Source organism: Lonchura striata, chromosome 2, assembly GCF_046129695.1.
Source record: "Lonchura striata isolate bLonStr1 chromosome 2, bLonStr1.mat, whole genome shotgun sequence".
NCBI lineage: Eukaryota > Metazoa > Chordata > Aves > Passeriformes > Estrildidae > Lonchura > Lonchura striata.
The window spans coordinates 113854788-113866555 of record NC_134604.1 but is presented as its reverse complement, the minus strand read 5'-3'; the positions used below and the strand labels follow the sequence as shown (position 1 = coordinate 113866555).

Below are 11768 nucleotides of genomic sequence, written 5' to 3'. Positions count from 1 at the left end.
AAACAACTACTAGCAGTATACAAAGACAATGAATTATCTTCCAAGAAACAAGTTTTGTTCTCCTGCTATTGTATTTTGAATCAGATTGTGCTCCATTGGATGCAAATCTGCTTCAGCTCTCACTGCAGTCCTCAGCTGAAGAGCAAATAAATCTGATATCACACAGGACAGAGTAAGATCAAGAAGTTACAGTAAACTAAGCAGTGGGTAACAGATGTGAGGGAGATGCTGAAAGTCCACAAGATCCCAGCACCAGAGACCCAAAACATGTGAAAAAAAGACATTCTGTAAAAGCAGGGATGAGTGGTTATTTTGGGGGATTTATCTGCAAGTTTATTATTTATTTAACTGGTGCATTGAGCTTGCCAAAACCAGAGAGTAAATAACATCATGGAGCTAGACTGTGTTACTATTAAATTAAACTAAGAAATATGGTACCTGGAAGGGGATGTTGGGAGGAGTTAGAAAAAGTGGCATCAATTTCCGGTTTTGAAATATCCAAGAACTTGAAGCCAAAGCCAGGTGTGCTCTGTGATGAACAGAACAGGTTGGGAGACTTCCTATACAAAAGATTATTAAAGTATTGAAGAGGTAAACATGGTAAAATTCTTCCTGAAATGAGAGTATTGATTAAGAAAGCAAGTTAGTGGTGAAACTAAAGTGGCTTTTTTTTTTACAGATAACTGCAACAATTTGAAAAAGACACTAAAGATGTACAGGAAGCAGCTACTGGGCTTGCAGGTGTTACTTAACAGCATAAACAAGTTCTGGGGTGAGAGGAGAAAAAAAACAACAAAGAACAAACGTTACTGTTTGAGCTTGGCTCCTCCCAGGACAAGGTGACAGTTGTCTGGCTGGCATCTGAGACTTACTCATTATTGACTTTTCTTAAAGCAAACAGCAGCGACACAAAGCTCTCAAAGTGCAAGTTTAGACTAACACTACAATTCTCCACTGCCTGAACTGCCACCCATCTCTTCAAAAGTATTGTTTTAACACTCTGAAGGACACAGTTAAAAATCCAAACCACAGCACTCGGATTGTGAGTTCTCAGTCAATACAGGAGCTATGGAAACATCCTTTCATAATCAAGATTTATTTGGCTTTTGTTTGGTGATCACAAACACTATCAACAATTTTACAATTGTTTTTATCAACAGAGCTTTTTTAAATCTAAAAACTAATTTTGTTTTTTTTTCCTAGCACTATTTCAAATATTTTTCACTCAGTCTTTGTAGACAAGCTGTCCTTGAAAACTAGATGTGAAGTCCCAGTGTCTCAAAATTGACATAACAAGTTCCAACTGCCAAGCAGAAACTTAAGACAGTATTTAAAGATATAAAATAAAAGTTTCCAATCTTTTGCATCACAGCTACAAATTGTTGGGAAAAAAATAAAGCTGCAACTACCAAAAATAACTTTGTCACTGATAAACATCACTCAGCAAGAAATCCACCACTAGGGAGCAGTTTTATTAGACAAGCAATTCTACTGATGGTACAACCATAGGAAAGATAAATAACTAAAATGTTAAGACATTCTCAACACATCATTATGAATTCCAAAGTCTGATCTGTGTTATGCTTCATTTTATAGGATAGAAAACTGTCCCTTGGAGTCTGTGGAACGTGAGGCTTAATCAAGGCCTCAAAGCCCTCTCTTTAATTAACACACCGTTAATTTCTGGTTTCATAGAAAGCAGACAACCAGTACATGACTTTACCACTTAAAAAAAGCATTTACACTTATCTAAATATGTAAAAAAATGGGTTGAGTCGGGATTCTCTCCTTTTTAAAAATGTGTTTTCTAGAACTACTAAAAAACTTGCATTTACAAAATAGTTGATAAAAATATTCCTCTGAATTGTACAAGAAGTAAGGTTTAAGGACCACCAGTTACAGATGTGGGAGCAGGTGTCACTCAGACTTCACTTCTTTCTCTGCAGCTGCATCAGGTGCTGGGGTCTGGAAAGGGAAAAAAAAACCAGAAAATTTCAGTGCAGGAAGTTTTTAATGGTTCTGATTAGTTTGGAGTGGTTTTAATGCACATTAAACCATGCAGAGAATAACCCTGACTTGTTCTTGCAGATTTCTCTTGGATCATGACCTGCCAAACCAAGCTGTGACAAAAAGGCTCCTTGGATCCACCAGGATGCATTTCAGGATGTTGATTTCTTACTAAACAACACTGCAAGGGATTTGCATTGGATGACTGCCTTTACAACTGAAGAAACTTTAGCTTTTACACAGCTTACTACATAGGAGGTGTTTAGAAAATCTATGAGGTAACACTTCATGTCTTTAAATTTCAGTGCCACACTTAAAGTATTTTTCAAATCTTAAGCCTGTTTTAATTCTTAGCAAACAGTAACATCCAACAGGACAGACTGCCTCTGCCTCTTCCAGACTTTGGTATAAAATTACACCTGGATTTTGGGTGGTGTGACCAAGTCATGGTCCATTCCTTGTAAATTTACATAATCTCTGCACCAGTGAACTAAAGGGACCCCAGATGGGAATGCTGCCAAATTTGGTTCCACTGCTGAAATATTACAAGCACAAGCTGAAAGACTGCAATAATGCCAAAAAATTGAGTCAGCTGAAGAACTTGCAGTCAGAGCACAACTTTTTCACACTGCAAGCTTGCAAATGACAGTTACCCCAGAGTAAATCCTCCTGCTCAGCCAAGCACCATCCTCTACCTTCCTTGCCCACCAAATCCCATCATCTACCCAAAACCAAAATATTCCACTGAACTCCTGAAAATGTTTCCATCACAGAAACCTGACAGCAACTGCAGGCCCGTTACCACATTTGTGTTTCATCCCTGCAGATTTTGGCCTCTATTTGTAACTGACTATGTTTGCATTCCAGGAATATAATACAGAGTGGAGGATGCTGTGAGTGACCTGACCAATGATTCCAAAAAGTTCAGCCACTCTGGCACTGAGGTGTAGCCAAGACTCACCTGGCACAGTCACTTCTCCAGCAACAACAACTCATTAATAGCTGTATTTTGTCCCTACACCCACCTGTCCCTTCTCCCAGCAGGGTCTGTCAATACCACCTCAACTCTGCCAAAATCAGCTCTGGGTTTTCACTCAAGACTCTTTCCAGACACAAAAAAAAAAAGAGTATTTCACTTGTCAAGAAACTTTGGTAGGGAAAAACCCCTCAAGTTCTCAGTAACAGCAAAACCCAAACCCAGCGCTCCAAACTTCACCTCCTCAGTTTTAGCTTCCCCATTCTCTGCAGGCAGGTTGTCCTTTGTCTGCTCTTGGTTTGTCTCTTCTGTCTGTTTTCCTTTAGGCCCCTTCTTCCCCTTTGATGGAGCTTTCTTGTCCTCAGATTTATCCTAAAATCAAATATATTTCCAGTAAGTCAATTGTTATGAGCTTCCAGGTAGCTCTTGAAAACAATTAAAAACACAAAAAACCAAGATAGATTTGCTAAGCTACCAACAACCCCTGATCACCCACTTACCAAATATTTCAGAATTACATAATTGCAACACACAATTCTGTACTTTGAATGGCATAATATATTTTTCTTCACTAGTATTTACTTAAAAAGCCCACTAAGTAACTCCATAATGAGCAAATTTCACACAACTGGAAAGAATACTGTGAGGGAAGTTTTAAAAACTGACAAAGTTGATGAAAAAAGGTGTTTTTTGATGAATCAAATAAAAAAATTTTGACAGTTAGCTTGAAGTAGTTTTCAGCAGAAAATCAGTATCACACATCACCCAGATCCTTTAGGCTTACAGCCCTGAGAGTGGGAACACAGATACTCAAACCACTGGAATAAAGGTAGATTCCTCATAATTAATGCAAAAAAACCATCAGGAAGTCTGCAAAGATTAAGAGTTTATCTGAAATTAGAGAATCACAGAACAGTTTGGGTTGAAAGGGATCTTAAAGATAATCTCATCCAACTCCCAACACCTCCCACTGTCGCAGGCTGCTCCAGCCCCATTGTCCAGCTTGGCCTTGGGCACTGCCAGGGATCCAGGGGAATCTGGGAATTCCATCCCAGCCCCTGCCCACCCAGCCAGGGAACAATTCCTAATTCCCAATCTCCCATCCAGCCCTGCCCTCTGGTAGTTTGAAGCCATTCCCTGTGTCCTGTCTCTCCACCCCTTGGAAATTTTCTCTTTCTTATCAACTCCCTCCAGGTACTGAAATGTCACAATGAGGTCACCCCAAAGCTTTTAGTCAGTACATCACGAGAAAAGCTCATGATGACAAAGGAACACTTAACAACACAAACAGCAGCAAGCCAACAGACACAAGGCCATTTTCAATTCTCCCAAAACCCAAAGAATTTTACACCTCGCTTATTTTCACTGTGAAAACTGTGCTGAAAAATTCAAAGATCACACAAACCCACTTTGTTACAAACACTTGAAATCTTGACCATATGAGTAGAAGTTCATATGTTTTTTAAGTGGCTAATGCAATTTTTTTCCCTGTCCTAACACACTGCTTTAAAATATTAGTAGGTGTATTTTATCCCCTCTTGTTACACAGGTGAAATACAACACTGTGCACAGAATCATTCATTTTGGAGAAGTCCTCCGAGATACTCCGGTCCAACTTTAACAGAGCACTGCCCTGTCAACCACAGCAGAGCAAACAACATCCCAGCCTACCCTTGGACACGTCCAGGGATGGTGACTGCACCACCTCCCTGGGCAGCTTTTCCAGTGCCTGACCAGCCTTTCTGTGAAGAAATTCCTCCTGATGTCCTAACGCACAGTTGTTTTGACAGTCAGGTAGTTCCACCCAATACCAAAGCACAATGTAACACGCATGGATCCGTGCCCACGCTTCCATGCAATGCCTGGAGCTTAACAAGAATCTACAGCCACCGCGACGGAATGTACCTGTAAATACTGGCAAAAGCTGATCAAAACATGGCAAGGGAGCGTTCCCACAAGGAACCAAACCATTCCAGCACGGTGCACGGAGGACACCACGCGGGATGCCCCCAAGCACTCCCTTCCCTCTTCCAATTCCCTCTCACCTTTGCCGGTAACTTTTTGGGTTTCGGCTCCGCTTTGGCAGGCGCGGGTTTCTGAGGAGAGAGAACAAGTCAGGCGGGGACCCAGCCCTCGGGGACCCATCCCGGCAGGGCCCCGCCGCTCGGCGCTCACTTACCGCGGAGAGCCGCGCCGACCGCCGCTTGGGCTGCGGGGGGAGACACACGCAGACACAGGGAGAGAAAGAGAAAGAAAGCGAGAGAGAGAGAAGGGCGTGAGGGGCGGGCGGGCCGGGGCAGCCCCGCCGCCCTGCCCTCTCCTTACCTCCTCGGGGGCGTCCCCGTCCGCCACCGTCACCTGCAACACACACTCGGCGTCAGCGGGGCGGGGCGGCCCCGGCCCCGGCCGCCCCCTCCCGCTCCGCCAGCCTCGCCGAGCCCCCCACGGCCCCGGCCCCCTCCCCGGCACAAGGGCCAGCCGCCGGCACCGCCCGGCCCCGCACCGGCGCCCGCGGCGCGGCCGCTCCCCGCCGAGCCCGCTCGCCTCCCGCCCGTCGCCGCTGCCGCCGCTCGCCTTCACCTTCCTCTTCGGCATCTCGAGGCTCCCGGCCGCGACCCCCGCGGCGGCGGCTGCCGGTGTGGCGCGGCTGCTGCGAGCGCGGCCGCCTGCGAGCCCCAGCCCGGCTGCGCAGCGGAGCCGCCCCCCTCCCCATCCCAGCAGCGCCAGCGGCGCCGCAACAGGATCCAGCCGGATCGGGGCGCGCCGCGCCATCGGCCCGCCCCGCGCCGCCCGCCGCGGGCGGGGCCGCGGCCATGGCCGACGGCGGCACTGCGGCCGACAGCGGCGCCTGGCTGCTGGTGCTCAGCGCCGTGCTGCTCTGCAACGCGCTCAAGATCCTCCTGCCCTCCTGCTCCTCGCTGGTGAGTGATGCCGCTGCCGGGGAAGGCAGTGAGGGCACCCCAGGATGCCGGCGGGGCGCTGAGGGGGTTCTGTCAGCGCCGGGCTGGGACGGGCAGGGCCTGGTGCTGCTGCTGGGCTTGCAGAGAAGCTGATGCTGCTGGCTGGGTGGCTCCCGCAGCCCCGCTTCCAGTGTCACAGTGTCACAGAAGTGAGGTCAGTGGTGCTCCTGAGCCTGCAGCCCTTGGGTGCATCGCGGGATGGTTTGGGCTGCAAGGAGCCTTAAGGATGATCCGCTTCCAGCCCCCCACCAGCGGGCTTGGCTGCTCAGAGCCCCGTCCAGTCTGCTCCTGGACTCCTCCAGGGATGGGGCATCCACAGCTCCCCAGTTTTGGTATGGGAAATACAGCTTTGCTCAGTCTTGCATGTTTTCAACAGATGCCCATTGTTGAGGTGGGAGATCAGTGGATATGGATATTAAGGAATTAAGTCAATGTAGGAATAAATCTTTATAATCTTAGCCACTGATCAGGGTGCCCCTGAGCTGATCTGAAGCATTCCTGTGCCAGCGTGGATAATGGATTTGAGGACAAATAAATGCTGTGGCTGCCAGATCAACTCACGTGTGTACAAAGATGCTGAAATCCCTGTCGCTCTGCTCTACCACAGAAATAACTTCACTGGCACAGAGATCAGTGTGCACTGTTCAAAAATGGACAAAAATCCTTTAAACCTTAAATCACCCTCAGCAATTTGGGAAGCTGAACTCGGTGCTGCTAGAGAAGAGTGATGAAACAGCCATAGGAGGAGAGGCTGAGGGCGTTTGGTTCGTTCAGTCTGGAGGAGGCTGAGGCTGGGATCTGCAGCTGCTCCCGAGGGACAGCTCTGATCTCTGGCACAGGGACAGCACCCAGGGAGGACTGGAACTGGGCCAGGGGGCCAGGGCAGATTTAGGGTGGGTTTTAGGGAAAGGTTCTTCCCCAGAGGTGCTGGCACTGCGCAGGGAATGGGCACGGCCCCGAGGCTGCCAGAGCTGCAGGAGCCTTTGGGCAGCGCTGCCAGGGATGCCCAGGTGGGATTGTTGGGAGTCTGGGCAGGGCCAGGAGTGGGACTCAATTCCTTGTGGGTCCCTTCCAACTCAGGATATTCTAAGATTCTCTGAAGATGTCTGCTCAGCTTTCTGCTGTGGTTTGAGGCTGAAGATGGTGTAAATGCTCTCACTGTCTGTAGGCCTGAGAATAGCATCCCTGGGGAAATAAATTACATGTGTCTTGGGGAAGATTTGCTAAGGAACAGCAAGAAAAAGATTTTATGTTCTTTGTGCCTGCATTTCTATGGCAAACAGTTCACAAGCCAACAAGCAGGTAGTGCCTCAATAAAAGAAATTAGGAAAGTAAAAGGAAGGGAGAAAATATTGGAATACTTGGCTGCTGGAGCTGGAAATGGGAATGATCACAGAATCGTTTAAAGTGGAAAAAACCCTTCAAGATCGTTGAGTCCAGCTTGAGGCTGTTTACTCTCATCTTGTCACTTGTTCGCTTGTTGCCCAAGGATTTCCTGCATCTCAATGAAAGGGCCTTTTTGATGGGAGGCTTTTGAGATCATACTTTATACAGACTAAAGCAAATCAGTGGGATTCTGCATCAGTAATTGGTCACTTCCTTCACTTCTTAGATATCCAGGCTGTTACAGAAGGATGCAGAGCAGGAATCCCAGATGAGAGCTGAGATCCAGACCATGAAGCAGGAGCTTGCCACCATCAGTATGATGGATGAGTTTGCCAGATATGCCCGGCTGGAGAGGAAGATTAACAAAATGACTGACAAGCTCAAAACCCACGGTACAGTTCCATGTCTGCTCCCTGTTCCAAAAGGAAAAACATTTTCTGTTTCTGAAAAGCTGTCAGGACTGTTTTCAGCTTTAAGTATTTATCCTTCAAACTTACCTTCCCCATCTCACCCATTTTCAGTCCTCTCCTCTCCTCTCCTCTCCTCTCCTCTCCTCTCCTCTCCTCTCCTCTCCTCTCCTCTCCTCTCCTCTCCTCTCCTCTCCTCTCCTCTCCTCTCCTCTCCTCTCCTCTCCTCTCCTCTCCTCTCCTCTCTTCCTTCTCTGTATAATTATTTATTCTTAGTGATGCCCATCACTGAATCCTCTTTTGAGTAAGTCAAGATAGAAATTACAGTGTGATATAGAGCTGGCAGTTTGTTGTAGAAGGGTGTTTTTAATATGGTTAGAAATCTTTTAGAGATATTTTCAAACAGGGTAATGTCCAGCCTTAAAGAGGGAAATATTAAAAAATTATTAATTTAATGCAATAATAATTCATTATTATAAATAATGCAAACTAATATTTTTTTTCTTTAACAGTGAAAGCACGAACTGCCCAACTAGCCAAAATAAAGTGGGTCATAAATATTGTATTCTACATATTGCAGGTAAGTAAATATTTTGTTATGGATACAACTTAACCCAAATCCTCAGTAATGTTACAATTCTCTCCTGGTTTTTTGGCCCATAGCTGGTCACTCAGGGCTCCCCCTGCACAGGAGGAGCTGGAGCTGCTGCAGAGAGCCCAGAGGAGGCTCCAGGATGAGCAGAGGGATGGAGCAGCTCTGCTGGCAGGAAAGGCTGGCACAGCTGGGATTGTTCACCTGCACAGGAGAAGCTTTGGGCTGAGCTCAGGGTGGCCTGGCAGGGCCTGGAGGAGCCCCAGGAAAGCTGGAGAGAGACAATTTCCAGGGATGGAGGGACAGCACACAGGGAATGGTTCCCACTGCCAGAGGGCAGGGCTGGATGGGAGATTGGGAATTGGGAATTGTTCCCTGGCAGGATGGGCAGGGCTGGGATGGAATTCCCAGATTCCCCTGGATCCCTGGCAGTGCCCAAGGCCAGGTTGGACACTGGGGCTTGGGGCAGCGGGAGGTGGCCCTGCCATAGCAGGGGTGGCACTGGAGAATCTTTAAATTCCTTCCAGTCCAAACCATTCTGGGATTCCAAGGACACAGAGTTTCTCAAAAAGAAAGTTTCTGGAACTGGAAGGGAAATGCTGCTGATAAAATCTGGTAGCTGAGTATGGAAGGAGTTTAACTTTCATCTCAACTCTGTTGCTAGTTTTAGGGGGACAAGAGTTTGGAGTTTGTCTTAGCTCTTTTATCACTGGGTTTTTTTTATATATGACCCCCAAATCCAGGAAAATTCTGCTACATGTAAATATAATTGTGGCTTTGAAACCAAAATATACTTCTGCTGAGGATGCAAATCTCCACCTACAGCTGCCACACATTTCCCCACGGTGCCTCATCAGATTGTCTCAGTAGTTCTGACGTGATGCCAAGGAATTTGCTAACAAGAATTTGCTAATGAGGATGGCAGTGGTCAGCCTGAAGATTTCCTTAGGGGCCTGTTATAGTGAGTTGGACTTCTTGTAGGCAAAAATTCAGGCTAAAAAGGATCATCAGAATTTTAACAAATGCTATGACTTTCTTTAACTCTGTTGGATTGGAAAGAGGGTCTTGAAAGAAAACAAGCTCTCCCTGCAACCTTGTAATATTTGGTATAAATTTAAGCTCGTGCCAAATCTAAAAATATTTTGAAGAAAATAAAACAATTCCCTTCCTTTAGAATTTATTATTTGCTGTTTCCAGGTAGCACTGGGAATGCACTTTGATGTGTGTTATTATCCAAACTAATAAAAATCCCCTTTCCAGGCTGCCCTGATGATCTCTCTGATCTGGAAGTACTACTCTGAGCCTGTCACTGTGCTTCCAAGCAAATGGTTGGCTCCCCTGGAGCGCCTTGTGGCCTTCCCTACAGGAGTGGCAGGTGAGGAAAAGGACATTCCCAAGCCCCAGAGCATCCAGGGATTAACAGCAGCTGCTTCTCTGACTGCCAGAGCACAGGGCTGAAGTATTTGAGCAGCTCTTCTGTGTGTGCTCAGTTCTGGTTTCTTGAAGTGATAATGAAATTTTGTCCTTTTTATTTCCACCCAAACAGAGCGTTGCCCTTCTCTGTATTGAATAGACCCTGGGGAAGATTTAAATTAGAAAATCAGCAAATCACCCAAAAGGGAGTTTTCTTCACAGGTGTGCTATGAACAGCTATGTACTTATAAAACAGCTGATTTCAACTTCAGAAGAAATTTACTTTCTACATCTCTCAAATCCTGAATTTAAGTTCAAGCAAAGCATTCTGCTGAGCCTTAAACTTAGATATTTTCTCTTGGGTCTGTAGCAGAAGGTTTTAGCTCTGGGATGCACTCACCACACTTCAGCTCATATTTGTGTATTTGGTGCTCTTTTCCCAAGACAATCCAGAATTTTTTGGGACCAGCATTGATTTATCTCCCATCTCTTGCATCTCCCTTTTGTATATAAAGAGTTTAGTTCCTGTTGGCCTCACGAGTTCTGAGTTTCATTTTTTACACTTCCAAGGATGTTTGCAGCTGCACAGGTTCCTCAGGGTTACTGATCCAACAATTTAAATTGTGGTTTCTCCCTCTTTTCCAGGAGGTGTGGGAATTACCTGCTGGCTCGTGGTCTGCAATAAAGTTGTAGCTATCATGCTGCACCCCTTCAGCTGAAAGAATCCCAGCAATCCATGGACTCCCCAGCTGCATTTACATAATCACTGCTTTAAATTAATTGCAACAAAAAGGGACAGTTATCTTTCATGAGACAAGGTCTGAGACAATCCTTGTTATTCCATTTGGATATCTGTCAGTCCTTTTGATTTTGCTTCCCAGAGTTTGTCTTTCATTTTGGAAAAAGTAGCATGACTGGTTGTAAGACCTCAATTTGGGTTTAGTCATGGCAGAACCGTAAGGTTTTGTCATGGCCTTTTGTCACCAAATCTAAAAGTGTTGGATTTGTGGTTTTAAATTGGAAATATGGTGGCTTTAGGAATTAATTTGGGAGTTTGGATGGTTTTTGCTGTAAAATGTGGTAGCTTCACCCCGAGGTGGGACCATGTTGGGTGGTGCAGAGGGCAGAGGGAGGTTGTTTGCTTGGCTTGGGGCAAAAGAGAGTTTCTTTGGGATTTTTTACCTTAAAATTAGAATATTCTTGAGCTCTCCTAAAAAAATAGATGAGTTTAATGAAGATTTTATCTCTTAGGAGGTTTCTTCAGCTGCCAAGCACAGGCTGCTGTCAATGAAGCAGAGGACAGTGCTGTTCCTGCAGAGGGGATGCTGATTTAGCTTCCCACTCTGGAATTCTCAGAGGAATGATCTCTTCTGCTATTCCAGAGCCTTTTCCTCCCTGCAGGAAGGAAGGAACCAGGACCCCTCCAAAATTGGTGACAAAATTGCCTTTAAAAACCAATTCAATAGGTCAGGTTATGTTGTGGGTATATATATGAATTAACTTTTTTAAAATGTTAATTTAAAAATTGGGATTTTATATTAGGAATTGCATTTAGCCAACATGAAAATAAATATCAAGGAAAAAATGCTGTGATTGAATGTTATGTATAATTGTGATTTTATTAAGGAAATAAAGTTTTTCAACTCATCTTAGGTTTTTTCATCTCTTTTTTTAATGTTAACTGCAGTTTTCCTGAAGAACCCACAAAAACCCCAAACAAACAAACCCAAAATGACAAAACAAACCCCAAACTCACCAAAACAACATAAGGAAATACTGTTTGAATCAATTCAACTAATTTATGTTTAAAATTTTTTCTAAACCCTTAAAATGTTGCTGCAGCAGGTTCAGCTCTGAACGTCTTTGTCATCTTTAAAAACTTTTGTGGTGTAATTTTGGACATTTTTTTAAAGTGCTACTGCCTTTAAAAATTAACAGAATGCCCCTAATTTTCCCAAACTTCACACGGATTTAGCAAGTATTTAATAAGTTAGTGTGAGGAACAAAGCACAATCCTCCTCCCCTCG

General features: G+C 45.2%; 2 protein-coding genes across 2 annotated transcripts; one reads left to right on the top strand and one right to left on the bottom strand.

The window, feature by feature from the left end:
* Nucleotides 1-1077: 1077 nt before the first annotated feature.
* On the bottom strand, nucleotides 1078-5667 carry HMGN1 (high mobility group nucleosome binding domain 1). Its single transcript, XM_077781700.1, has 6 exons — nucleotides 5564-5667; nucleotides 5309-5341; nucleotides 5163-5192; nucleotides 5029-5079; nucleotides 3224-3355; nucleotides 1078-1965 (listed from the first exon to the last, which is right to left on the bottom strand). The coding sequence occupies exons 1-6, from the start codon at nucleotides 5576-5578 to the stop codon at nucleotides 1918-1920; spliced, it is 309 nt and encodes a 102-aa protein (XP_077637826.1). The 5' UTR covers nucleotides 5579-5667; the 3' UTR covers nucleotides 1078-1917.
* Nucleotides 5668-5770: 103 nt separating this feature from the next.
* Nucleotides 5771-11388, top strand: GET1 (guided entry of tail-anchored proteins factor 1). The gene is made up of 5 exons (XM_021527478.2): nucleotides 5771-5904; nucleotides 7556-7721; nucleotides 8249-8316; nucleotides 9589-9703; nucleotides 10387-11388. Exons 1-5 carry the CDS (start codon nucleotides 5797-5799, stop codon nucleotides 10458-10460), a joined length of 531 nt encoding a protein of 176 aa, XP_021383153.2. The 5' UTR covers nucleotides 5771-5796; the 3' UTR covers nucleotides 10461-11388.
* The last annotated feature ends 380 nt before the right edge of the window (nucleotides 11389-11768 follow it).

Bases quoted from the DNA above. Each gene is read 5' to 3' on its own strand.
- HMGN1 (XM_077781700.1), bottom strand. The intron at 3,356-5,028 runs GTGAGAGGGAAT...ATTTGATTTTAG, and splicing joins CCAAAAAGTTACCGGCAAAG to GATAAATCTGAGGACAAGAA. The intron at 1,966-3,223 runs GTGAAGTTTGGA...TTCCCTTTCCAG, and splicing joins GGGAAGCTAAAACTGAGGAG to ACCCCAGCACCTGATGCAGC.
- GET1 (XM_021527478.2), top strand. From the start codon at position 5,797: ATGGCCGACGGCGGCACTGCGGCCGACAGCGGCGCCTGGCTGCTGGTG. The intron at 8,317-9,588 runs GTAAGTAAATAT...TCCCCTTTCCAG, and splicing joins TTGTATTCTACATATTGCAG to GCTGCCCTGATGATCTCTCT. The intron at 9,704-10,386 runs GTGAGGAAAAGG...CCTCTTTTCCAG, and splicing joins CTTCCCTACAGGAGTGGCAG to GAGGTGTGGGAATTACCTGC.